Here is a 25,632-nt window from a genome sequence, read left to right as displayed (position 1 = left end):
ACACTACAGACCCTATAAGGCATTGCGACAGCTAAGCATGTGCAATGCACGTTAGCATTGTTTCCTGTTTTTAAAACGCTGCTCGAACCGTGAGGTGCTGAGGTTGGTGTTTGGAGTCTTTGGTTTTTAATGTAAGTTTAAACGGGTTTTTTAAAGTTGATTAATACCTCTTATAAAAAAAGCAGGACTGTTGTATGGTTTCTAGTTTGCAATCATAAGAATTATATTGGTTTTAACAGTTTAAATTAGTTGTTCACCCAGTAATTGATTTCTCAGTTAACTTTACGGTACTGGTCATAGTAGTTATATTGTTTTTAAAACGAGTCAGTTGAGTACAATTTAGGGAAGGGTGTAGACGTATTTTACTTTATAGCACCTCGATAACCGTACGAGCTAGTTAAAGCTAACGTTTTCAGATAAAATGTGTGAAATGGATGTGGTTTACATATATTGTGAAATGTGTATTCCATGAATTTCATTTTATGTGCTGCATACAGTTCAATTTAAGGATGTCTGATTTTGTTTTGTAATCCCGATATATATATATATCGCTCTGTATAGGAGGCATCAAACGTTGAAATATGAGGGGTTATGCTTCTTTTTACTCTTGTATTGGGTAGTATTCTTGTATTTGTGGCTCGGTATATGATAATTTAGGATTCGCGGCATTCTGAAATTGATATTTATACGTAATTTTCGAAGCAGAGCAATTGCAAAGCAAAGATTAGGACTCTTAACATCTCTCCCGTTCAGGAATTTTTATAAAGTCCCTGTGAATTCTGGCACCCTTGTCGTTTCTTGGAAAGGACGAGTAGCTGTTGCTACCCTTACAAACTGAGCCTACAAAGCACAAATTGTTTTAACTACACGACGGTTTTTATCAAGGTTGCGGTCAAAAAAAAAATCCGGCAGCTCAGACGGGAATGACTTGTTTCTTTCCATCAATTATTCCACATCAGGGTAGTGTGAATAGTCGACGATGAGAGCTGCCGTAATTCCTTACAGTCTATTCTATTGCAGGAAAGTGCACAGATATTTATTTCGAGGTTTTATGAGAGGTGCCTCCGATTACAGTTATTATCATGACGGTATACTTCGCCAGTCCGTATAATTCTCTAGTTGTTTATGTTCTATGTAACTCCTAACCATGGCCCTGTGATCCCCCTCTAGAACCCTGTGCTATATGTATTGATTACAACTAGTTGGCGTTTTAACTACTGAAAGACTGAAAGCTGCCTTGTAGCTTCCTTTATCAATTGTTGACTTTCCACAGTTCCCTGTGTAACAGAAAATATAAATATCTGCATACTTGTCAAATTGAGTGGATTAAAAATAGCACTAAAACCCGCAGTTATGTAAGGTATGTCAGCTCCCACCAAAAAAAAACATCCTACAGAGAAAATGAAAAGATGCCTCTCATAGGCTGAAGAGAATTTATTTCATACTACTTTTTAACACTGGATCCTTTTTTATAGAATAGGATTTGTTGTATCAGCGCTAGGAAGAGGATTTTGATTTGGGTACATTGGCACATTGAACACAACCTGTTCTTGTGCCGTGCACATTTTTCTTTGGGTTAAATATATTTTAATATGCGACTTTTAAAATGACCCTGGTCTCTTTGGATTTAAATGTGTAAATATACATATGTATCATGACATCTGTTATGTGAAAAAACAGGTCAACAGCAAAAATGAGAATTTGAAATGCTTATCTGTGCCATGTGGTACAGAAGTTGCATACATTTCATCACTTTTCTTAGGAAAAAATGGAATATCCTTCCTAATAAGCTAGGTTGTTCTACAGACATTTTGTAGTAGTAGTGGATTCATTTATAAATATTTAATGAATAACTACAACAGCTAAGTCAATACTGAATACCGTAAGTGGCCATTGGTGACATATGCAATGATATTTTAGAAATTTTCTTTAAGAGATAATCATGTAAAATCCTGCCTTATTTCAGTGAAGAGATGCTGAGTTCCTCGTTTTTGTAAATTGAACTTGGAGCAGAGGCATCTAATTCACCTTCCCGTTATGCTGCTTCCTGTATTTGTTCATGTACAAACACACTGATTGAAAACTCCCTGAAGACCTGGTGTTCACAGGAGATTTGTACACAATAGGTGGATCATTTTTTAATCCAATTTCAAATAATTTTTTTTTACCAATCTAAAATCAATGAGTTTTAATGGCTATTATCACAAAATCTATTTATGAAAAGTGTGTATTTACAAAATAAAATATTTTGTTTTAACCTTATGTTTTGCAAACTCCCATTTTCCAGTGACGGACTCCCTTCTAGTTACTTAAACCAGTTAGTTTTAAAAGAATGTATAGACCCATTAAAATTAGTCATAAAAAACGAATCGGAAGGCCATTACAAGACATTTTGCATTTGAACGGGCAATGTTGCCGCATAGTTCAAGTAAAGATGGTATCATCAGAAATTTCAGTTAGGGCACCGGACAAGTTTCCTAGTTCATAGCGGACAGGCTTCAGTTGAACTTATTTATTATAACAATAGCTAAACGACAAATTGCCTAACATCCACTATAAAAGTTTCCAAAACAAGCATAAGCTCTACAGACCCAGAAACCCAGAATCCCTATAACCTGAAATCGGACAGTGTATAATGCCCAATCAGGGCTGGCGTTCTATATTCACAGAAACCACCTCAGTTCTAAATCTTCTTTCTTATAATCCTAGAAGTCCAAAAGTCAAAGAGACTCTATATACCTGTTCTAAAAACCCTTCACAAGACCCAAGACAAAATTCCACTCACCTAGTGCTTCTGTTTCCTTCTGTTAATTCCCTCTCTCTCTCTTCATCACTGTTCCCTGACCTTTCTTTCCTGCCTTCTTATGATGTCTGTCTGTGTGTTAAATGTGTATTCTTCAATTTTAATTAACCAGCGTAGATTTCTTTTGATCCTCTGTCTTTTACAGCCCACCCACAGCTAGGTAAACAACTCAGTTTCTTCCTATTGTTTTTTTTAATTTTACAACCTCTTAAGCCATAACAATATTAACAAATGTGTCCCGACAGTTAAATGACACAAACATATTTTACCCCTTATTTCTTACACATAGGCCAAGTAGAAAAGTTTATACACCCTAATGTAGCTAAGGTTTAATGCTTAAACATACTCACATTTAGAAACCTGAAAGACAATGTCACTACTCTTTGGCAACAACACAGGTAGCAGTGCGTGTTGTTTGTAATTTCTGCAATTTTTAAATAGATTTTTTTAAAATTAATTGTCTCCTCAAATTGGGCGCACCATTTAACATGGGAGTGTAGGTGACCATCTAGTTCACCTATATATACAAGCTGGCCCTGGTCAGTAACTTACAGGTGTTCATGATTTGTAAAATCTAGACTGGGGATCTTCAGGACTGAGACTGCTGACCTCTGCTCTACAATCTTATTTGGGGCTTGGCTTCCTCAAATGTAAGATTCAGCTGTTGTGAGACTGAAGATAATGCACGATCAGCTTATTTTTTGTAGCCTGTGTTCTTTCAGTCCTGTCATTGTCTACATCATTTATACTTCTCCTTTTGTGGGCATCTTACTGCACATTTTAGATTACACAGGAAATGTGCTGCTGGTTTGTGTCTCTAAACTTTGCAAATTTAGACCATATCGTAAGACCCACCTGATCTCATTAATAGATTTTGCTGATCTTGAAAGTCTATGGTTATGCTCCGTTCCCGAGGTGCAATGAAAGTCGACATATAAAAAAAATATTAGGCTGAATATTGTTTATACCCTTTGTAAGTGTGTATTATTTCAAAGTTATGGAGATCGTTGCGAGAAATTGAATTTGCAATTTTTCTTAGAAAGACCAGCCTTTTCTGGTTTCAAGCATTTTAATCTACTTATGCAGTTTGTAATGCAGCACTTTATGGAGTTAATTTTATCCTCTCTGTCCCCAAAGGAGAGGTCGGTGGTACCTTCTTGTCCAGCAGACAAATTCAAGTACGGAACATTTCTGGTATGTATGTAATCAATTATGCACCCTATTGCAAGAACTTACACAAAATATTCTTTTCCTAGTTTTGGATGCCTGAAAACCAGGCTTTTAATTCATTCAAGGCTCTGTTAAATGTGTACAACATTGCATTCCGAGCTCTTACAATTACAATTGCCACTATTTTTAATTCTCTGTTTTTAATGTTTTTTTTTTGCACTTAACAGTTTCTGTATTAATTTCTATAAGCAGCTTTTGAATGTTTACTAAAAAAAATAGTTGACCTTTTACTTTTGCTAGCTAGTAAATGGTGCAAATAATAGGGTTTATTTCAGCTGACTTGTTTAAATTGTGTTTTATGAGATCTGAGTCAAAGATTCCTGGATTGTTCTTGTAAATGGCTTACTAATTCCTTCTCTCCATAAACTGTGTTACTGTAGGAGGTTTGTATGATGGGAATACCAAGTCTCCCCTTAATCTTCATTTCATATATTATCATAGATGCTTGGATTATGAATTAAACAAAATGTATAGATAATATTTGATTGACACTTACAGATAATATATTTAATAATTTATTATCCAGTCTGGAGTCAAAACCTTGAGTTAATATGCAAAGTACTCAACTAAGTGCAAAGACTCTTATTGCTCCTATATAGCTGTATACAGTAGCCTTTTCCTGTTCATCTGTTGATTATGATCTGATCCACAGTGTGACTCTTAGTAGTTTTGTTTTGTCAAGGTAATGACGCGTAGCGACAGTGCTGCTCTTTAAGCGTTGACAGTAATGGAAAACGATGTGAAGCCACTGCTTGCCCCAGAGAGGGCTGGAGAGAACCACGTGGAGGTAGATCACAACAACTTGGATGCACAAGACACAAGGTCTAAAAGGTACTGTAAATGTGGAATACGAAGATATACCAAATATATAAGAATATATATATAATTGCCAGATACTTTTTTGCTGCGTACTCATACAGATTAGAATCGCCACTTTGGAGGAAAGGAGATTCCCTGACTTACATCATTAAGCAGGTGTGAGCTTGGTCAGTACCTGGATGAGAGACCTCCTGGGAAAAACTAAGGTTGCTGCTGGAAGAGGTGTTGGCAGGGCCAACAGAGGGCACACATCCTGCGGTCTGTGTGGGTCCTAATGCTGGGGGCACTATACTGTAAAGAGGTGCCGTCCTTCGGTTGACATAAAACTGAGTTCCTGACTCTCTGTGGTCATTAAAAATCCCAGGTAATTTCTCAGAAAGTGTAGGAGTGTTACCCTGGCTTCCTGGCCAAATTTCCCATTAGCCTTTACCAATCATGGCCTATTAATAATCCTCATATGAACTGGCTTCATCACTCTATTCTCCTCCCACTGATAGCTGGTGTGTAATAAGCTTTCTGGCGCACTATGGCTGCCGTCACATCATCCAGGTGGGGCTGCATATTGGTGGTGGAGGGGAGTCCCCATTACCAGTAAAGCGCTTTGAGTCGAGTGTCCAGAAAAGCACTATAAAGTGTAAGGAATAATAATATTATAGATTAATAATTATAACCATAATGTTTTTATAACCCTGCAGGCTCATAGGAAGTTGTAGGGGTCACTTGTTTGATGGAAGCCTAAAAAATCCTGGCTGACTAATCTTACCATTTTCATTAGGGAATCTAGGTGACAGCTGGCTTTTCCAAGGTTCAGACATGTGACGTTTGTGTCAGTTCAACCTGTGCTTGGGCCAAGTGCTTTTACCTTGTGTTCTACATGTTATTCTGTGGTAGAAAGCCTCAGACAAAACCAGTTACAGATATAGTTTCCACATTTCCTTTTAGATTCATGAAGCTCTGAAAACCCAAAGAGACTCAGATCCTGAATGTTTTACTTAAATAATTGTTACCGTTTATCTTTGGTATTGAAGGGGAAAAAAAAAACTTTTCCCCTCCTAGCTTTGGTAAGCTGGAAATCTGTTAAGAATGACCATCAAAAGAAACCAATGTCTTAAATAAATTCACAAAGTTGTCATTAGGAAAATCCTTTATTTGAAGCAGATTCATTGACATTTTCTTGAGCAGACATGCCACAAATCCATAATGTTTAATTAAAAACGCAGTGGATCACTGGGGGATTTATAAGGCAAGCCTCAGCCTGTGTGGAAGCAATACAAACTGTACCACATGTTTTGCACCAGGATCCATGTCCCCTCTTGTGTGTTTCTATTCCTTCTAGTATGGTTCGAATAAGCATATGTTAACTGGTCTCTGAGCCCTAGATGCCACGTCCTCCTGACTCATTCCACACCTAGTCGGTGGGGCTCAAATCTGGCATGTGGGGCATTCATGGCATAACAGTCACATTCTCATTTCACAAGAAAGCCACTGTTATACAAGCACTTGAGGAAATGTGTTCTGCTAGAGTGAGAAGTCTGAGTGAGTCTGCAGGAAGGATGGCCAGTGAGGTCCCAGGACTTTGATCAGTGCAGTGCCTTGCAGTCAGGATGTCAGCAGTAGATACTGACGGAGTTCCACAGTAACTCCACGCAACTGCCCAGACCATCATTAATGGACTTCCCATCATTAATGGACTTCACGGTACTGCCCTAATTCCCTCAATTAAGGGAATTAGGGCAGTACCTTGGCACAGTGGTTAGCATTGCTGTCTCACAGTACTGGAGTCCTGGGTGGTTCAATTCTGGACCTGGGGTGCTGTCTGTGTGGAGTTTGTCTCATCTTCCTGTGCTTGCGTTGGTTTCCTCCTACAGTCCAAACACATGACTGTAGTTAATTGGCTTGTATTTTAACTGGCTTCTGGGAAAACTGGCCCTAAGTGTGCGTCTGTGTGTGCCCTGCCTTGTGCTGCCCTATGCTAGGATAGGCTCCAGCTCCCCCGCAACCCCGAGCTGGTATAATTGATTAGCCAAGGGATGGTTTGTCGTACTGATCAATAAGTGTATCATTCTGCAAATCTGTGCTGTGCTCACTGATGTCCATCATGGTGGTCTAGACAAAACACTGATTCATCAGCAAGAGTACTTGACACCACTGCAGTCGAGATCACCTGAGGTGTTGTTCGCACCACATCCTTCTGTCATGCTGTGCAATTGGTGAGGTGCCAAGACATGGTCTCCCAGCCCTACCATTGACTGTTTAGTTGTAATTGCTGGCAGTAACCATCCCTGATGGCAAGTGACAATACGCTAATTTAGTTTAGCCTTCAGCATATTGATAGCACAAAGACATTGTTCTCTTGATAAGCAGGGCAGGGTAGGTTCTTTTCTGTGTTTCTTTCTCAACTTACAACATGTTGTTTGACTTTCAACATGTTAAATCACTTTATCACCCCTGGCCAATCAACACTGTCTCTAATGGAGACAGTGGAGGGGAGTCTCTTTTACCTGTAAAGCGCTTTGAGTTGAGTGTCCAGAAAAGCACTATATAAGTGTAAGCAATTATTATTATTAATGAGGTTTAGTTTAGATTTAGGGCTAATGTAACAGCATATCATCAATGATGCCAAAATCCATGTGCTTTATTTTTTAAAAACCATAGTTTCATAAATTGTTTAACATTCAGTATATATTATGTTCAGTATATATGGTGGCCGTGATGAAATATGTGAAATGTACAGTATAGAATTTGTGATAAATGTGAGGAAGAATGGATTGTCAGTTTTTAAAAAATACAGGTTTCTATGATATGCAGTATGCACCATGTCTTCATAGCTGAATGCATGTTTATTACAACTTTTGTAGTTAAATAGTTTATATTTTAAGTTTTTTTCAGCAACTTGGATTTGGCATTTTATGCTGATATGTAGACACTTGAAATTAATGTGATTATAATATTTGTTAAATGCCTAAAGTTTTACATTGCTAGGCAATGTAATGTGGTCCATGAGGTTGTGCAGAGGTGTTGATTTCTGAATCCATGAATTATGTTTGATTTATCCATCCATTTTTTAACCACTTAATCCAATAGAGGGTCGTGGGAGAGCCAGAGCCCATCCTGGCAAACATTTTTAAAGTAATATTATTAAAATTGTCTTATCATGGATAATTCTTGTTGCTGAAGTGCATCTTAAGGAATTTTTCATTTCAAGCTTTATTATCCCCTATGCCAAAATAGCAAGGTCTGACACAACAGTGCAACAAAAAAAGACAAGCATCACTGACAAAGGATCCAGCACAACTGTGCTTCAGGAGATAAGAGTTATTTCATTTTGTCTTGAGAGTCTGATTGCATTGAAGATGAAAGACTTCCTCAGTCTGTTACTATGTCACTTAGGGACACAGAGTTGTCTCCCAGAAAGGAGTAAAGTAAATTCACAATGGGGAGATAAACCTGAGACTCCTTAGTGCCTTTAGCCTATTTTACCTTTCTCTATTTGTAGAGGGCATTTATGCTGATCTGATTTACCCCTAATCATTTTGCTGCTTGTCTTCACTAATTTTCCCAACCTATTACAATTTATAGTACTAATGTTGCTATCAGTAAGTCTACATTAAGGAAGCTGAGTTTCTGAAAAAGGTTCTGTTGTCCTTTTTGTATAAAACATTTGTCCTATCTTTGTCTATGACTAGTCCCGAGTGCTTGTATTCATGGAAAACCTCAGCAGTCTGTACCATTAATTAGTAGTGGGCTGGAGGTGTATTACAAATAATCCTTGTACTTGTGTAGTGCATTTTTTGACACTGCACTATAAGAACTGTACAGGTAATTGAGACTCCCCTTCACCACCGCCAGTGTGTAGCACCTGCCTGGATGATGAGAAGGCAGCTATAGTGCACCAGTATGCTCAGCACACATCAGCTATCAGTGTGGAGGAGAACAGAGAAATGAAACCAGATCATAGATTAAATTTAAGCAGGCCATGATTGGTAAAGGCCAGGGGGAGATTTTTCCAGGACACCTGGGTAACACTCCTACTCTTTTTGAGAAACATCCTGGCATTTTTAATGACCACAGAGAATCAGGAACTTGGTTTTAGGTCTTGTCTCGATTTCTAATGACCACAGAGAATCGGGAACTTAGTTTTACTTCTCATCTGAAAGATGAGACTGTCTTTTTTTTTTTACACTCTAGTGTCACTATCTCTGTACTGCGATATTAGGATCTACAAAAACCTGGTCAGCTTATTAAAGCTCACCCTGTGGTCTGTTAGAAGCAAACGTAAAGTAATATGTGTGCATGTTTGTGCAAGTGTTCATTAAGGTTGGGGGAGGGGGGTGGGATCCAGTTAAAGTGTAGCGTGTGGTTATATAATGATTTTTTCTCCACTATGACCTGGTGAAACCTAGTTAGGAAGTCTGGAACCCATCTAAACAAATTACTGTTTAATTTGAATTTTGAATTGCTTTGAGAGTTTTTGTGCCGGCAGCAGTGGTTGTATTGTGTTCAAAGCAGAGGACCAATCAACAAATAAGATTTTTAAAAATGTCTTTGCTTGGTCAAGATGCCAGATGGCCATGTTTAACAATGAGTATTATGTCATTTACTGCCCTCAATTCTCTGTAAACTGCAGGGGGTCAGTAAGGTGTTGTATGCTTGTTGTAATGTGTTGCTTCTCTATTCTCTCCAGACTTTTAACTGGGAGGGATGTGAGAGCATCTGTAGCCGTTAAACTCTGTGGCCCAGCATTTTGTGTAATGGGAACTGTGACTTGTTCCACTGTCTGGATGATTTGTAAAATTAAGGACATCTAGAAAAGCAGACTAAAAATGTGCAGGTCAGCTTAATGACTAGATTGAGGAACTTTGCCACACATGTTAGCTGGAACTGCACTTAATTCCTCTGAACTGCCTGCACACCCTACAATGTTAATGTTGATAAATGCTTACTGAGAAATTACCACAGTTAACTGAAGTGTTGTGGATTTTGATTAAGAAGTGAGTATTGCTCATAGCCATGATATACTTTTTTTTTTTGCCCTGCACCGATCATTAGGTTTATTGATCTCTTTTTTCACTGCCTTCCTGAGCTGTGTCTGCATGAGATAAAGATTGTGGACTTAGAATCACCGAATTATGCCTCAGGATTTATGAAAAAGAATCTCTGAGAATGTTAATAGTCACTAAGCTCTTCTGTGTTAGGGCATCCTGTAAAAAGTGTCTCTCTGAATGTGAGGATCCCAGGATGTGAGCTGTAGCTTCTTCAGATGCTGTTGATGCCATCAGCCAAATGTGGGAGAAATGGCTGGTGTGCAGCTGGCTGATTCAAGCTTATAGAAGTGGTAGTTTCTTTGCTTATCTCATTGCCCTGTAGCTGTACATGGTCCTATAAGTCTTCAGTCACTGAAATCACAAAAAATACATATAAGTGCTCTCTCCCTTGATGATGGGGTTTCAGAAAACACGCACATTTGTCTTTTTGTTCACTGTAGGAACTGAGTGATAGTTAACTCTTAAAGTTACATAGTATAAACAAGAAAAATAATTGTTTACGAAGGCAGAGTGGTTGGATTTCCAGGTCACCCCTTCTGCTATAGAGCTGTTTACTGACTGCTGCATTCTCTCAGCTGATAACACAGCTGTTGTGCTTCTGAAGAAATGTAATTATCAAATGGTGCAGAGGGTCACAGTCTGTGAAAACCTAAGCAGTTCTCCCCCAGCATTGCTCACTAACAGGTTATGAATTAATCCTGGAGGTATTTCACAATCACCAGACAGCAGTGAAAATTATTAGTTGTCTATTCAAACAGATTTTCAGATTCTTTCCCAAAACAGTTACCTCACACCTTGTTTATTCTTATAATCTGAAATAGCAGGAGTATTTTTAGCTGTGTGTGGTATACACTGTTCCTGCAAACAACCTCCAACTTTAACCTTCTCAGGAACACTGGTTGACATATCTTCTGCCTTAGGAAGATTGCAGAGTTTCTATATAATAATAAGAGACTTCTAAACCCCACTATGTTGTAACTTGCAGTGTGTGGTTATAAAGGAACAAGTAATAGGTTTATAGTTATAGTTAACTATCAGAAAAAGAAGAGTATTCCACTCTGTCTCAAAGCCACAGATGTAGTAAGGAATATTATAGTGCAAGAGTTTACCTTTTGTAATGTCTAGTGTTGAAGTGAAGTTATTGTATAGTGTATTAATGCATTAAGGAAATATATAAGGAAAAACATTGTTGTGTAAAACCTTACAAAACGTTTACCATTAACGAATTATTCTTACTTTATATAGGGAGAAAATGCTATCAAGCACTTGGGTATTTCTAGTGAGAGCACAGTTCATAAATGAAAGAGCCAAACTAGGTGGAATATTATTGAATACATGCTTTTATTGAATTTTAGAAATACTAAGGGGTTTGAATAAATGTAACGCTTTTGTTTTTTACTACTAATACTGAATACCTATGTGAATTACATTCTTTTATACTGAAGGGCAGGGAGCTGCAGTCCTGGTCCTGGAGAGCCCCAATTCAGTTAGTCTTATAGGTCACCTTTTTTAAACAAGTAATTTGTTCAATCAGAGAACTATGATCCTTGAGGGATGAAGCATACTTAGATTCTAGTCCTCATGATCTCTAAATGAATTTAAGAAATCACCTGTTTAATTGATCATGATAATGTAATTGTTCCAGATTTGTAAAATCTGGTGATTGTATGCTGACCTGTTGGACTGGGGCTGGAGACCCCTGCCAGAGCAAAACGGGAATCCTTCTGAGGCATCGATAATTGCTCCCAAGTCTTCCAATTGCTCTTCCAAAAAGATTAATGGTATTATTTTTAGTGGGTTTTACTTAAAATAATACTTAAAGGTGCAAATAAATCAGACCCTCATGTTTTTGGTGCCAAATATAATTGGTGCAAGTTATAATTTAATATTAATTATAACAAACATGACTTGCAATTACAGTATAACATTTTTAGAACTTTTGTACAAGCTGCGTTTTCCAATCCATACCCCCTAAGGGGGCTGTATATACACACATTGCACACACGTTCTGTCTATGCAGTCTGTGTAGCAGCGGCCAGAGGAGCTCCGAGTGGGATCAGGTTAGGGGCAGTGGTGTTTGCAGTCAAGATACACACAGACTTGGAAGCCATTCTGCACTGCATGATAGAATAAAGCGCACAGGGGAAGCTGAAATGCCCTTAAAAGCTCTCACTCGCAAGCACTGAGCTTTAGGGAGGGGGCCGAGCAATAGGCAAGACCCCCCTGAAGATGTGAGCAAGGTTTGATAGTGGCGGAGACTTCTGCAGGAGGAGACTGTGTGCTGCAATCTGTGTACCCTCTTAGGCAGAAAAATGCACTTGCAGCACATTCCCTTCCAATGCGTCATTAACAGCAGCATGGCATGCCTGTGCTCAGAAATGAAAAGCGGTAGCACTACTGGCCGAAGTGACAGGCTGGAAGAGCGCTCTGATCTGCACTACACGGACCAGCTACAAGCAGAGCAAGGGAGCAGCTGGAGCTTAGCTTTAAAGGCTTCATAGTCCGACAACTTTGCATGATGAAAGTGCAGTTTTAAAAAGTGCATTGCATCACGAGAGTGTCTTTCTAGATAAGGTTTATGGAAGCCATTTGCTTAATTGATGCTTGTGACGCATGACAAAGTCATGAGCTGCTTATTGAAACACTCTTAATTCATTTTCTTGCAGTTTATGTTACCACTCTTTTTTTTTTGCCACTCATTTTCATTTTGGATGTTGTTTTTTTTTTTCAGGAAAATGTTGCTTAACTGATGTGATTACTTTTATGTTTATTGCTTATTTTCTGTAGTGTAGAGCAAATGGCTGCACTTATCTTAGGAATTCAAAATGGCATCCTTTAAAATCTCAAAGCACAGAAATGGGTTTGCTGTCAAGATGAGAATTCTTTTGTCAGGATTGCCCAAAAAGTTAGTTTTGAGGACTGTCCAGAATTTTTTTTTAAATCTGTTATGAAACATTTATATAAAGCAAGGAACCCCCCTTTGGTTAAAATTCAAGAAAACACATTATCTTGTTCTGATAAAATTGTTTGGCTTCTAAAATAAAATAAATAGAGGTTTCAGGTGTCCAACATTGTATTAAAAGACTGATTTAAGATGTATCTCATATGGGACTTGTTAAGATCATCCTGTTTTTCTGCAGGCCTTTCCATGTGGAGCACCGTAATATTGTGGAGGAAGATGCGCAGGAGAGAGTGTCAGCAGAGGCCTCCGTGATGAACAGCCGATTGCACTACTACAGCCGACTCACAGGCTCTTCCGACAGGCTGCTGGTAAGACAGATCTGTCAGCTGGAAGTGCAGTGTTGATCACACCACTTGCTCTGTCTCCAAATGATTGTACTTGCGACACCTGGAATTCATTTTCCAGACTGGAATTAATACAATTACTTGGGACACCTATCTCTTTTTATAAATAATATTTGGGAGTTTTGAGTAAAAGCCTTTGATGTATGTATTAATTTAATTTTTAAAATAGGTATAATTACACATTTAAATATTTAGTTATTAATTTAATTTAGTTTTGCTTTGATCTTGAATAATACTGAGGTTACATATCAATAAAATGTAAACATATGCTAAGCTGCATTTCATTTTTTGCATTTCTGCAACTTGTTGGGATATTGCTTTCTTATTCCTTATGTTACTCAAATCCAATAAAGATTCTCATTTTGCTGTTAAAACTGTAAACCATTTGGAGATTACAATGTATGTTGGAGTTCCCTTGTAGTGCAGAATGGAATCGGCACAAACAGGGGAAAGGGCTTCTTACTGATGTCATACTATGACCTTACACCACATTCGTCCAGTAGGGGACTCACTCATGAAAACTTTCTCTGGAACAGATCAGACAAAAGAGTAATAATCAAAGGGAAACTAGGACAAATATTTATTAACAATAACAAAAAAGGGCACCATCCATCCTTTCTCTAACCTCTTCTTCCACTAAAGGGTGGTGGGGAGTCTTAGTTGGAAGAAGAGGTTAGAGAAAGGATGGATGGATGTCCTTTTTTTGTTATTGTTAATATTTGTCCTAGCAATGGGCACAGGGCAGGGTGTACCTTGGACAGGACAGCAATTTGCATAAAAAGTACATTGCGATATAATATAAACTGTATCTCTGTGTACCTTTTATGTGTGTTTTTATCTTGACAGTCATGCAGTATTTGCATCAAGGAATGTGTCTCGCTCCATAGCAGAAATGTCAGAGCTGTTAAGCTCCTACCCTCTTGCTGTTCATAAATACTGAATCCTAAAATGAAGCTCAGTGATTCAAGAAGTAATCCTAAATTAAACATATGCTGAAGGAGGATACTAGCTTATCACAGAGCTATTGCAAATACTGGTTTTGAAGACGCAAACAAATTGAATTCATAGTCCCTGTTTGTGCTGTTTGTGGGGCGGGAAAACCTCATGGACTTTCTCTTCCCAGAAAAAAATTCCTGATGTCAGATTTGGTTCTCTTGCACTACTAACAGGAGGAATGAGTGTCGTCATGCCCCCAAAATAGAGGACTTGGCCACCATCTGTAATATACATCCCATACTGTAAATGTCATGTATAACTTTTGAGTGGGCTCAAAAGATGTTTAATGTACTGCTTGTGTTGTGTTTCTAATTAGAGATATTTGTTGGTCATTCTGAGTTTTTTTCTTTCATGTTAGATTCCTCCAGATCACGTGATCCCTGCGCCAGAAGAGATTTATGTTTACAGCCCTTTAGGCACTGCCTTTAAAGTGCAGGGAAAAGTCGACGGGTCTGGGACAAACCCCAGTATTGTTACCATGTATGTATCATATGCTTCTCTATGAAAGCCTATGAATTATTGAGAACAGAAAAACCACTTTGCTTTACAGAAGAAGTCTCATGCTGGCCGTGTGTTAAACTGTAGAAAAGGCATGTTTTCTAGTAATTGTTTCAAAGACATGAAACCTATGGAGTAAATTTTTCAGATAAGAGAATGTATTAAGGAAAGCCATGTACAAATAGATAATACATTTTTTTAGATTTAGAGAGAGGATTTTATGGTAAAAACAAGTTCACATGATGCAGTCCCAGTTAAAAACAGTCAATATAATGGATAAGTTAGTTTCATGGAACAAAAATAGTGCAGTGTGGCTGTATATTAACTTAGGTCTTAAGTTTTCTTAAATCACATTTTTCAAAAGGCAACTAAGCTTTGGAAACAAGAAAAATAATTTCTTTATGGCTCATCTCTGCAAAATAGTATAGGTAACAGACTTTTTTAGTGGTAAATATAAAATAAAAATACACTACTAAAAAGTCATTAGTATACCTGAAGTACTACCTTTTGTCAGGTAGTTTATTCTCTTTGTTCTTTGTTGGTCAGTGTCATGGTAAATTTTAAATATTATTGCAGCATAATAAAGAAATGCAGCCACAATTAGACATTGGAGGTTTTCGATATCACTCAGAAACACTTTTATTATAGTTACTACCTGTAAGTAATCGCATTGAGACTAATTGGGCATGAAAATTTCAATAAAAAACATGAAATTTGTTATAACTGGATAATCAGTAATTTGAAGTATTAATACTTCAATTTATCATGGTTTCATACTACACTTAACACTTAAGTGATACGTTTAGCTGAACAATTTGTTTGTTGTTTGGTAAGAGACGGCTAATTTGGGATAGCAGAGTGTGTTCGTTTGCATCTCAATCAAAACTAGGGGCTGATGCTGGGAAGCAAATTTTATCATTGCCTCATAATTGCACCTCAGGGTTTTGGTATTGAGTTCTGTCTACTGGTATAATTACCAAATCTCCCATACCAAAAGCCCCAACTATGCATTTTACAATGCACATGCTGTTTGCTTAAAGAGTCTTTAAAAATGTCTTTAAAAATGTGCATCACTCAAATTATTTTTAAAGCTCTGTACTTCTAATGCACTTTTGTTTCAGTTCCTATTGATTCACTATGCATAGTACTTCATTACATTGTTTACAATTGTTTCCCCACTTGTAGTTTTGCTATTTGGAATACAATGATGGGGACATCTATTCTGAGTATACCATGGGGATTAAAGCAGGTGAGTCTGTGCCATATTTTGTATTCTACTTTAAAAACTCTGTATTTTACACTGTGTGTATGTTACTTCTGTCAATGATTCTTTTTTCTATTTCAGGCTGGATTCACATTTGGCATTCTTTTAATTATTTCAATGGGCATGCTGACACTTTACTGCTGTTACAGAGTGTTAAAATCGCGAACATCGATATGTAAGAATCTTTTTTTAAATCTAAAAACCTAAATTTTGAAACATACCGTTCAAAATAATTAAGGGAGAAAATATAGAATGTTCATTTTGTCATCTCTGAATTATAGCCAGAATCTGTTTGTCAGGACATTGTACATTAAAAAAAAGTTGTGGTAGAAGCAAATCTACTGTCACTACAAGTTATAGGGTCAAGTAGTAAAGTTATTACTTTTGTTGGTCAGTTAGTAGAACTAATCTGCTGGACAGTTGTTATATTATTACGATATTACCATATTATATTATTACCATACATTATTACATTTTGTTCTGATGGATAATATTATCTGGATCATGCAGAAGTGGTCAGAGTAGTTGCTGTCAAGGGAGATAGACCTTTAGTTGTGAACCCAGAAATTTGGAAGGTTATCACTAGAGGCCAGTTTTGTAATGTGAGCAGGAGGTATTGTATCTCTTTTAATGAAACTAAACTAAAACAATATTCCATCCGTCCATTATTTTAAGCAGTACATTTTTAATTTTGAATTTAATCTAAACTTAAAAGATTAGGCACTTTCCTTTTATTGTTACCATACATATATAATGGAATAGTCCATCTGTCCATCCATCCATCCGGAACCTATCCTGGCAAGCAAGAGTCTTAAGGCAGGGCACACCCCAGAAGCCACCCCATCACAGGGCACACACAGACACAGGGGCACACGCACACCAGGGATAGTTTTTTCAGAAGCCAATGCACCTACTAATATATCTTTGGACTGTGGGAGAAAACTGGAGTACCTGGAGGAAACCCATGCTAACACAGGGAGAACATACAAACTCCACACAGATAGCACCCCAGTTCCAGCATTGAACCCAGGACCCCAGCACTGTGAGGCAACAATGCTAACCACTGTGGAATAGTGATACCCTTAAATACCCTTTTCAGTAAAGTGAGTTTCCTTCATTTAAAGCTTCACTGTTTGTATAACTCTTATGATGATGCACTGATGATTTATAGTAACTACTGTTCTGTGCCTGTTTTTCTTTCAGCTTTCATAGATACCTCAGACTGGGAATTTCCTGATGTTTGCAAATATTATTTTGGTTCATTTGGCCGGTGGTCTAGCCTAGTTTTCTCCATGGTTTCTCTGATTGGAGCCATGGTGGTTTACTGGGTCCTCATGTCCAACTTCTTGTACAATACAGGAAGATTTATTTTCAGTAAGTATTCTCATTACTCTATTTCTTTATTACTATATTGTAATCTGTTCAATGGTCATGGGAGTACTAGAATGATCGAGTAAGAAATTGCGTCCCTTTGTCACAGTGTACCTACCGTAGAACTGGCTTATATAGTGAGATCTTCACCTTAATGCCAAAACCCTCCCTGCTGGCCCAGTTCAAGATCAGCAGTGGCTATAGGATATTTCTGTGTCTATTCCATCCATCTCTTTTATAATATGTAACATGAATTCTTTGCTGTGGTGACAGAAGTTTAGAAGGCCACTGTGTAATACATATTGTGTTTGAGAAATGCTTTGTTTTAGGCATTGTAATTTTTGAGAATTTTCAGTGAATCCCACCAATGTTTGCTTGTTGTGCTTTCTGTTTCTAGATTATGTCCATAATGTCAGTGTGGCTGATTCTGAGTTTGAAACAAATGGAACTGAGAGAGGTGAGCTTCTCCATACTACATACCATGTAGTTTGCCATGACTGCGGAATTGGTTCTTTAAAACATTTAAAAATGAGCTCACTTATTTGGAACTTTTGTACTGCGGTACAAGTCTAGCTTATTAATCTTCAAACATTACAAATAATTGACATTGAGTGTTTTGAAATGTCCTGCTTGTTTTCCGTGCGGTTCATGTTTCTGCAATTTGTTTTCCAGTGATTTGCCCATACCGTGATGCAGAGCACCATGCAAATTGCAGCGGTGACACGTTTCTTTCGAATGACAACAGCACGGTTACAGTGCTATTTGACAAGTGGTGGAATAAAACGAACACTGTACCATTTTACTTAATCTTTCTCCTCCTGCCCTTGTTAAACTTCAAATCGGCATCTTTCTTCGCAAGATTTACCTTTCTCGGTAAGCTAACTGTTTGAGGCTGTTGCTGCAGTGACAATCGTCTGCTGTTCTTGGAGGGTTAATTGAAGTTCAGAAAACTACCATTTCCTGTAAGACTGACAGGACCTGAGCACGGCATTGGTGACGTGGTCTATCTGGTGTTGCAGGAGATGTTTCAGGAATGCCTAAAATGCACGTCTGTTCATTTTTCAGACATGATCTAATAACATCCAGAATGCAAGACAGTGCTCAAAAATGTATAATTTTAAATCTGCTAATATAGCTGATAAATTAATTAAAACATGAAAGCTTTGCCAAAAAATGTCTTTGGAAGATGCTAAGCAGTATATCTAATTTTATGTAAATAAAGGCCTTCTAGAAGTTTACTGTGACATACTGTGGTAAAAGCGCAGTGATGAGTGGTAAAGTATAGTGAAACTTTGTGTGAATAAGCATAAGGAGGTACATTAAGGCACAATGCAAGCTGTGGGACAGCCTGGCAAGACCGTAAAAGCCTGTGGTGTTAATGTGGTGAAAAGCCCAAATACGATGCTCGTCTCTTTCAAAAGAGCAGTGCTGCCACTTTTCAAGCACGCCAAAACCAAATGTATTAGTATAGCAGTAGATTGGGAAATATGTTAATTTAATACAACATGCAAATTGTCTAATCATGTTAACGTGGAGAGACTTCTCATGTATTCCCCTTGTGAGTGTAGGTGGAAGATAACTAGCTCAGAATGAAAATGCCTCTTAATAAGCTGCTTTTAAAACCGAGATGTTACACATAAAAGCCTGCTCCGTTTTTCCTTTTTATATACTATTAATGTAGGCTGTTTTGATTAAAATATTATCATGTTGGTATTACATCTGCAATAAAATTTAGAAAATTGAATCAGCGGCATCTCAAATGTTATTTCTCCTTAGAACTTATTTCATTGCATTTCTCATTTGTACAGGGACGATATCAGTGATCTACTTGATCATTCTGGTAACCTTGAAAGCAGCACATCTGGGATTTCACCTGGAGTTCCACTGGTCTGACTCAACACAGTTCTTTGTACCAGGTGTGGGATATTTGTCAGCATTCTGAGTTGACTCACAGTGAACACTTTTGGGAACTCCCAGCTGTCCACAGTCAGTTAAAATGTTTTGCAAATCATGCACAGCCTTTCATTTCTTCAGTTTCTTGCCTGGGGTTTCACTTGGAGCTTCACAGGTCTGAGTCATCAAAGGTCTGTGTGCCAAATGCAGCAGATTGTTTTTTTCATCTGTTTTTATTAATTTATTTCATTTAAGTAAGCCAAGAAAAAGACATGTTGTAGATTACAAGCCAGTGGCAGACCTTGTCCTATAATTTGTGTCTCTGGTTTGTGTTAATAGGAGTAGACTCTTTAAGTTATCTAACATGGTATGACTTACTTTTGCCTGTAATCTCTCATTTTAAAGAAATTACACTGCAAATAATTCTTATGATCTTAAAGTTGTGGTTATCAACCCTATCCTGGGAGAGCAATGTCTGTTTTTTTGTTCTAACCAGTTTCTTAATTTCAGGCAAATTTAATAGTGTTTTTAAATTTTCTTTCCATTCTTAAAAATGGTATAGGGTTTATAATTGGTATCAACTCTGTGCCAGGTCCCAAGTTTTTGAACTCCTTCGAGTTAGCTGAAATCTAACTAATTGGACCTAAGCAGAAAAAACATTGTGGGATTTACTGGCATTCCCATCTGTGTCTTGCCATAACAAACATCCCTATCAGGAGAGTTTAAGTGAAATACTGACACAAATTATTAATTAGCAAGCTGATGAGAGACTACAAGCTATGTGTGGGGAAGTTGTTGCGAATAATATACTTGTGTATTTTTTGGACTAAGTGCAGGAAAACTTTAAACAAGCAAGCCCATCAATTTCAGGCACCTGTGATTCATTTTATTCCACCAGTTGGAATGAAAAACACCATTCAGTTCTTTCATAGCTAGGGCTAAAAAGAGCTCAGTATGGAAATCATCTCATCAACAGAATGATTCTGATTATAAATTAAAACTACTCAGCAAGGTAGCTTACGGACGGTTTATTAAACACGTAATATCATTTTAACTAATCATGGTTCTCTCCTTCACCTTATCTATAAATGATTGTCATTACAGGCTTCAAAGATGCTGTCCAATTGCTCAGTATAAAAGAGACTTGTAGTTAATTAAATCCTCCTCTCCTAATTTACAGAAGACTTCAGCTGATATCTGGTTTATTTTCACCTGTCTGCAGCTCATGCAGTCTAAATGAATGTTTATTTGGAGGCTACTGTCTGCCTCATACTGATATAGCGACATTGTGGTTTAAGTGAAGTCGTGTAGTATCTTGTAGTAAGGTGGACCTTGAACTTCATAGATCGCTAAAATCATGACTGCCATCCTCGGACTAGTTCAAGTAGGAAGCATAGCATGCATAGGCTGCAAAGGAAAAAGTAAAGGTTTATTCCATGCTGAAAAGAGAAGAACAGAAATGCACAATTTCGGCTGTGAAGCCCTCTTGAGGTCACCTTCTTGTGGCTCCACATCCTCAGACTATACTACAGAATCACTCTTCATCATTTTATGGTGTGCACCCTATTTGTACTTCTTGGCCAACATAGTATTCTAACAAACGTATGCTTTGATTTTGGTCTCTACCAAGACAAGCAATGAATTGGAAAAATGGGAGAAATTTAATCCATTACCATGTTTAAAAATGATCACAATGTAAAAATCATGCAATGATCTTATAGTACATTAAAATATAGTGAAGGATCAATCACAAGGATTATGTGAAAGTATTTATTGATTTAAGATACCTCTTCAGGCAGTTTGATCTTGATCCAGTTTGTTCAGGTTCCGAATATTCATTTATATACAAAATGATTTGTATCACTGATTTTTCAGATATTAATCATGTTTTGTTAACAGATTTCCTTTTCTTCATGTATGTACAGAGTTCAGGCTGCTGTTCCCACAGCTGACAGGAGTCCTTACACTTGCATTCTTCATTCACAACTGTGTGATCACACTCCTGAGGAACAACAAGAACCAGGAAAACAATGTATGTACTGTAATAACCACAGTCTGTGGTGGAGGCTTCAGTGTCGCCATCCGCTTTAAATTGCAGGCAATAAAGTTGGACTACACTTCTGAAATAATGTCATTAAAAAATAGGGCTCCAGAGTAGCTCAGCCAGAAAAGACAGTCACTCTGAGATTAAACTGCCCTATAGCCTAGGTTTCACTAGTATAACCCTGGTCGTGTTGCTAGCTAGATGTGCCCAGGAACCCCCATGTAATTGCACACCATTACCAGAGCACCACTGGGCTAGAGTTGGGTTTTAGAGTCGCTTTTATTATGGAGCTATGTTACACACAGGCATATATTGCTGCCTCACAGCACTGGGGTCATGAGTTCAGTTCTGGACCTGGGGTGCTACCCGTGTGGATGTCCTCCAGGTGCTCTTGTTTCCTCCCACAGGGCAAAGACATAATGATAGGTTGTCTTCTGCAAAAATGTACCCTGATGTGAGTGTGCGTGTTTGTGTCTGTGTATTGTGATGGACTGGCGTCCTGTCTGGGTTCTACCTGACTTGCGCCTGTTTCTTGCCGGGATAGACTCCAGCTCTCCTGCGACCTTGTATTGAATAAAGTGATCAGGAAATGGATGGATAAAGAATAATAGATGAATCTTTACTTTCTTTTTAGGTTAGAGATTTGTCCATTGCTTATGTCTTGGTTGGACTGACCTACCTCTATGTGGGAATTCTGATCTTTGCATCCTTTCCCTCCCCTCCACTGTCTAAAGAGTGCATCGAACCGGTAAGGACCTCTCCAGCACTGCAGAGTGCACGGTTCTTTGACAGTTTTGTACATGTGGCTACAAGTAAGATATTTACTCCTGAAAACAGTAACAGCCATTGCAACAGGTACATTCCTTGGAATATTTTTATGTGGACACTTTCAAAGAAGGTTGTTGCTTGGCTTATGTCTACGTTTTCCATCAAATGCTGCAGAAAAAAAAAAACCTTCCTGTTCCTCTTTGTGTTTAGAATTTTCTGGACAACTTCCCCAGCAGTGACATTATGGTCTTCGTCGCCCGGGCCTTCCTGCTCTTCCAGATGACCACGGTGTACCCACTGCTCGGCTACCTTGTCAGGGTGCAGATGATGGGACAAATCTTTGGCAAGAACTACCCAAGGTAGATTTGTCAGCAAACTACAGTCATCTACACTACCACTGTCATCTGGGCATAGACATTTGCTCAGGTAGCCAACAATGAAATCGGTGTTTTATTGTAAAACAGATGATTCTGAATTATTTAACCATGTCATGCCCTGTCATTCTTCTGAGATGGATCAGGTTTTTTTTAAATGGTCATAAAAGTATAATAGTAATTCCTAATAGCAGGAAAGTGGCACATTTAATATAGGATTGCTAAAAGTGTGGCAATATATTAAGTATGTTATCAACAGTGCTCTGAAGATTAATCTTCATCTGTCTTTTTATTTATTAAAATGCATTTGTTTATTTTTTCCCCAGTTTCATTCATGTGTTTGCTCTGAATGTAATGATTGTGGCAGCAGGAGTTCTTATGGCAAGGTTTTATCCCAACATTGGCTCTATCATCAGGTAAGATAATTTTCCCTAGTGAGGTGGTGTTACAGATTGAGCATCTCAAACAATGTTTGGAATAAAAACACTTTACAATATACGTCATAGTGAGCCATGATAGACTTTCTTATTTATACAACATTGAGACTTAAGTATATTACTAGTTTGAAACACCCAACTTTTGTCACAGATTACATACAATTTAGGCCATTGCGCCTTTTCTTTATTACATTTTATCTTTATGTTAAAAAATGCTTTGTCTTCTTGCTCATACATCAAAGCCTATGAATGCTCAATTTGATTGGCACTTAAGGGACTCAAAAACTGAGAAGATCAGTCGATACTCCAAACTAGACTTTAGAATATAGGTGTCAGGCTCAACTCCCCATTTCAGACTGGCTCCTGGGGTGCCTAGTGTCATCTTTGTCTTGTTCCACTTGAGATCTCGGTTACAGATTTGGTCTCTTTATTTAACTGCAGGATTGTAATTGTTCTGTGCTTGCTTTGTGGTATTTTATAAGCAAACATACCTTTTAATTCAGTGAAAGGTTTGAGTAATTGATTGCAAAATACCTCCAGCATAAATTGAGAAAGAAATGGTTAAATGTTTTATTGACTGCTCAGATTGGAACAATAATCAAAAGGCGCGCTAGGCCTTACAAGAACTAAGTTTGACACCTCTGCTTTAGTTAAACTGATTAAGGCTGCTAAAGGTTGCGTTCATATCATGTTTTAAATCTCTTTTTAAATCGTTTTTGTCTTCACTGGTTCATTTGTTTATTCAAGATACTCTGGAGCAACATGTGGCCTGGCATATGTGTTCGTATTCCCCTCGGTTATCCACATGATTTTCCTGCACCGCAGTGGAAAGCTACGCTGGCCCTCTGCTGTCTTCCACAGTCTGCTCATCCTGCTGGGCATCGCTAACCTGGTCGCACAGTTCTTGATGTAAACTGCACCACCGCAGACACCAGACAATGACACAGCCCGGGGCCTGACCTGTTGGCAGAATCGCACCCTGTAGGACATTGTGAAGCTTTGTTAACCTAAATCATCTTTTGAATACATTATATGTACAGAATATGTAGTGTGTATGTTTATATATTTATATATGTCGGCACATACTGTAAAGCCTTTAAATATCTCCGGTGTTAATTTGCAGTAACTTCCACTCATTTCGATACTTCAAAACCACTTAATTAAGGCATACTAATGAAAAATGATGATTCACAATTGATCATCTGTCCTACAGCACAAATACTCAAATTTTTCCATCCCTAGTACACACAGAGATAAAATTTTGCAGCACGCGTCCCTGCTCCCTGCATGCACTGCTCACCGATCTGAGCTCATTGTTATTATTAACACCTCTTTCAAAGTTTAGTCTGAGTTTGCCTCAAAGGGCATAGTTACAGGAATTGCCGACACTGAAACATGAAGCTCGTTTTCAGCTGCTCTGACATTTTTTTATGTCCGTCCTGCTTGAAACACTGAATTCTTACCCAACGCAATTCCCACATGGACATGCTTCTTAAAGCAGGAGCTGTCTTTTGTGTGTACACACACCGAGCATGCAACACATGGCTTTAATTATGCTGCAAAACTAACACGTTGAGAAAATATTTCATTCCGTTTTAAAATCTCTCACGTGGATTTTTGCAGCGCACCCCTGTTCCACGGCACACCGCTCTTACTGCAAAGCAACATGTTGCAGTTGAAGAACAGAGCTGCATCCACCATTTTTAGGGCTCATATAAAACTGATTGGTCAAAAAAGTGTTCATAACTGAAGACCTGGTTTGGAGACGCAGACGCACGCGTCTAGTATATGTTGGCTGTGAATGCTGGGCCAGAGTGTCTGAGCAGTAGATCTCTTTGAAGTGTAATGTCTCCCAACAAGAGAAACTAGGAGTCTGTCTTATTAAGGTTTTATCTAGATTTAAAGCAGGATTTTACAGTAGCCCTTCACTTTCACATTAACTACCTCAGTGCAGTGCAAGTGAAACTGCAGGTCTTACTGTTCTTCCAGAGGACAGCTGACAATTTCAAACTGATATAATTGTATAGATTAAAGTGACTATGGTGTCCTGATGTAAACACTTCAGAATCCCAAGTCCATTAGTTTTGAGGGGGAGATGCTAAATAAGCTAATAAAATCACAGCTAAAAAACAAAACACACCCTTTTTAGGTCCAGAGACTTAGGAATGGTAAAATTCACACGTTAACACTATACGGTTGTAGGGATGTTTAAGTATAGGCTTGTCTTGTTCAGTTACAACACATTAATTGCAAAAATGCACCTTAATTTAACAATGCCGATTGACAAAGGGATATTTTAATTATGGTCTGAAGCCTAAAAGGATTCTAGTGTTACTACACTTAATACATTTTTATTTTTCCATTTATGAAGTTTCTTTAATCATAAAGAAAACATTTTGTGCTTTGTAAATGTTCCTGCAATTTTTAATATTTATTATTTTGAAAATTGAAATTAAGAATGACCTGTTTTTATGTTCATTTTAACAGTTCTCTAAAAAGCAATGAAACTAATTCATAATTTGTAGATTGTTCTAAACCTAATCTAACAAACGTATTTCTGGTAGTAATTTGTTAGATTTAAATTAAAATGATATCTGGCATTTAACTTTAAAAGGTGTATTTTTTTAAAGTTTAACTCGTAAGTATAAATTGGGTTTTTAATGTGGTCTGTCGTACACATTGTGCAGCAACAAGTAGAAGTAAACAAATACAAATACTTGAAATACAAGCTCTGTTCTTATTTCTATGTGAAAGAGGATAGTATTCCCTGAACTATAGTTTTAA

General features: G+C 37.8%; 1 protein-coding gene across 2 annotated transcripts; it reads left to right on the top strand.

Moving 5' to 3' along the window:
* The first annotated feature begins 77 nt into the window (after positions 1–77).
* Positions 78–25,448, top strand: slc38a9 (solute carrier family 38 member 9). 2 transcript variants are annotated; one of them, XM_088911741.1, is made up of 16 exons: positions 78–131; positions 3,941–3,997; positions 4,716–4,864; positions 13,038–13,167; positions 14,558–14,679; positions 15,883–15,946; positions 16,043–16,136; positions 17,165–17,335; positions 17,730–17,789; positions 18,005–18,205; positions 19,141–19,248; positions 21,151–21,257; positions 21,904–22,017; positions 22,248–22,396; positions 22,738–22,827; positions 23,596–25,448. In XM_088911741.1, exons 3-16 carry the CDS (start codon positions 4,761–4,763, stop codon positions 23,759–23,761), a joined length of 1,680 nt encoding a protein of 559 aa, XP_088767867.1. In that variant the 5' UTR covers positions 78–131; positions 3,941–3,997; positions 4,716–4,760; the 3' UTR covers positions 23,762–25,448. The 2 variants fall into 2 exon arrangements, with proteins under 2 accessions (XP_088767867.1, XP_088767868.1); XM_088911742.1 differs by having other exon boundaries at positions 4,701–4,864.
* The last annotated feature ends 184 nt before the right edge of the window (positions 25,449–25,632 follow it).

Source organism: Atractosteus spatula, chromosome 3 (genome assembly GCF_055471065.1).
Source record: "Atractosteus spatula isolate fAtrSpa1 chromosome 3, fAtrSpa1.hap1, whole genome shotgun sequence".
In the NCBI taxonomy this organism is placed as follows: Eukaryota; Metazoa; Chordata; class Actinopteri; order Semionotiformes; family Lepisosteidae; genus Atractosteus; species Atractosteus spatula.
The sequence above is the reverse complement of the archived record's forward strand: the minus strand, read 5'-3'. Positions and strand labels throughout refer to the sequence as shown.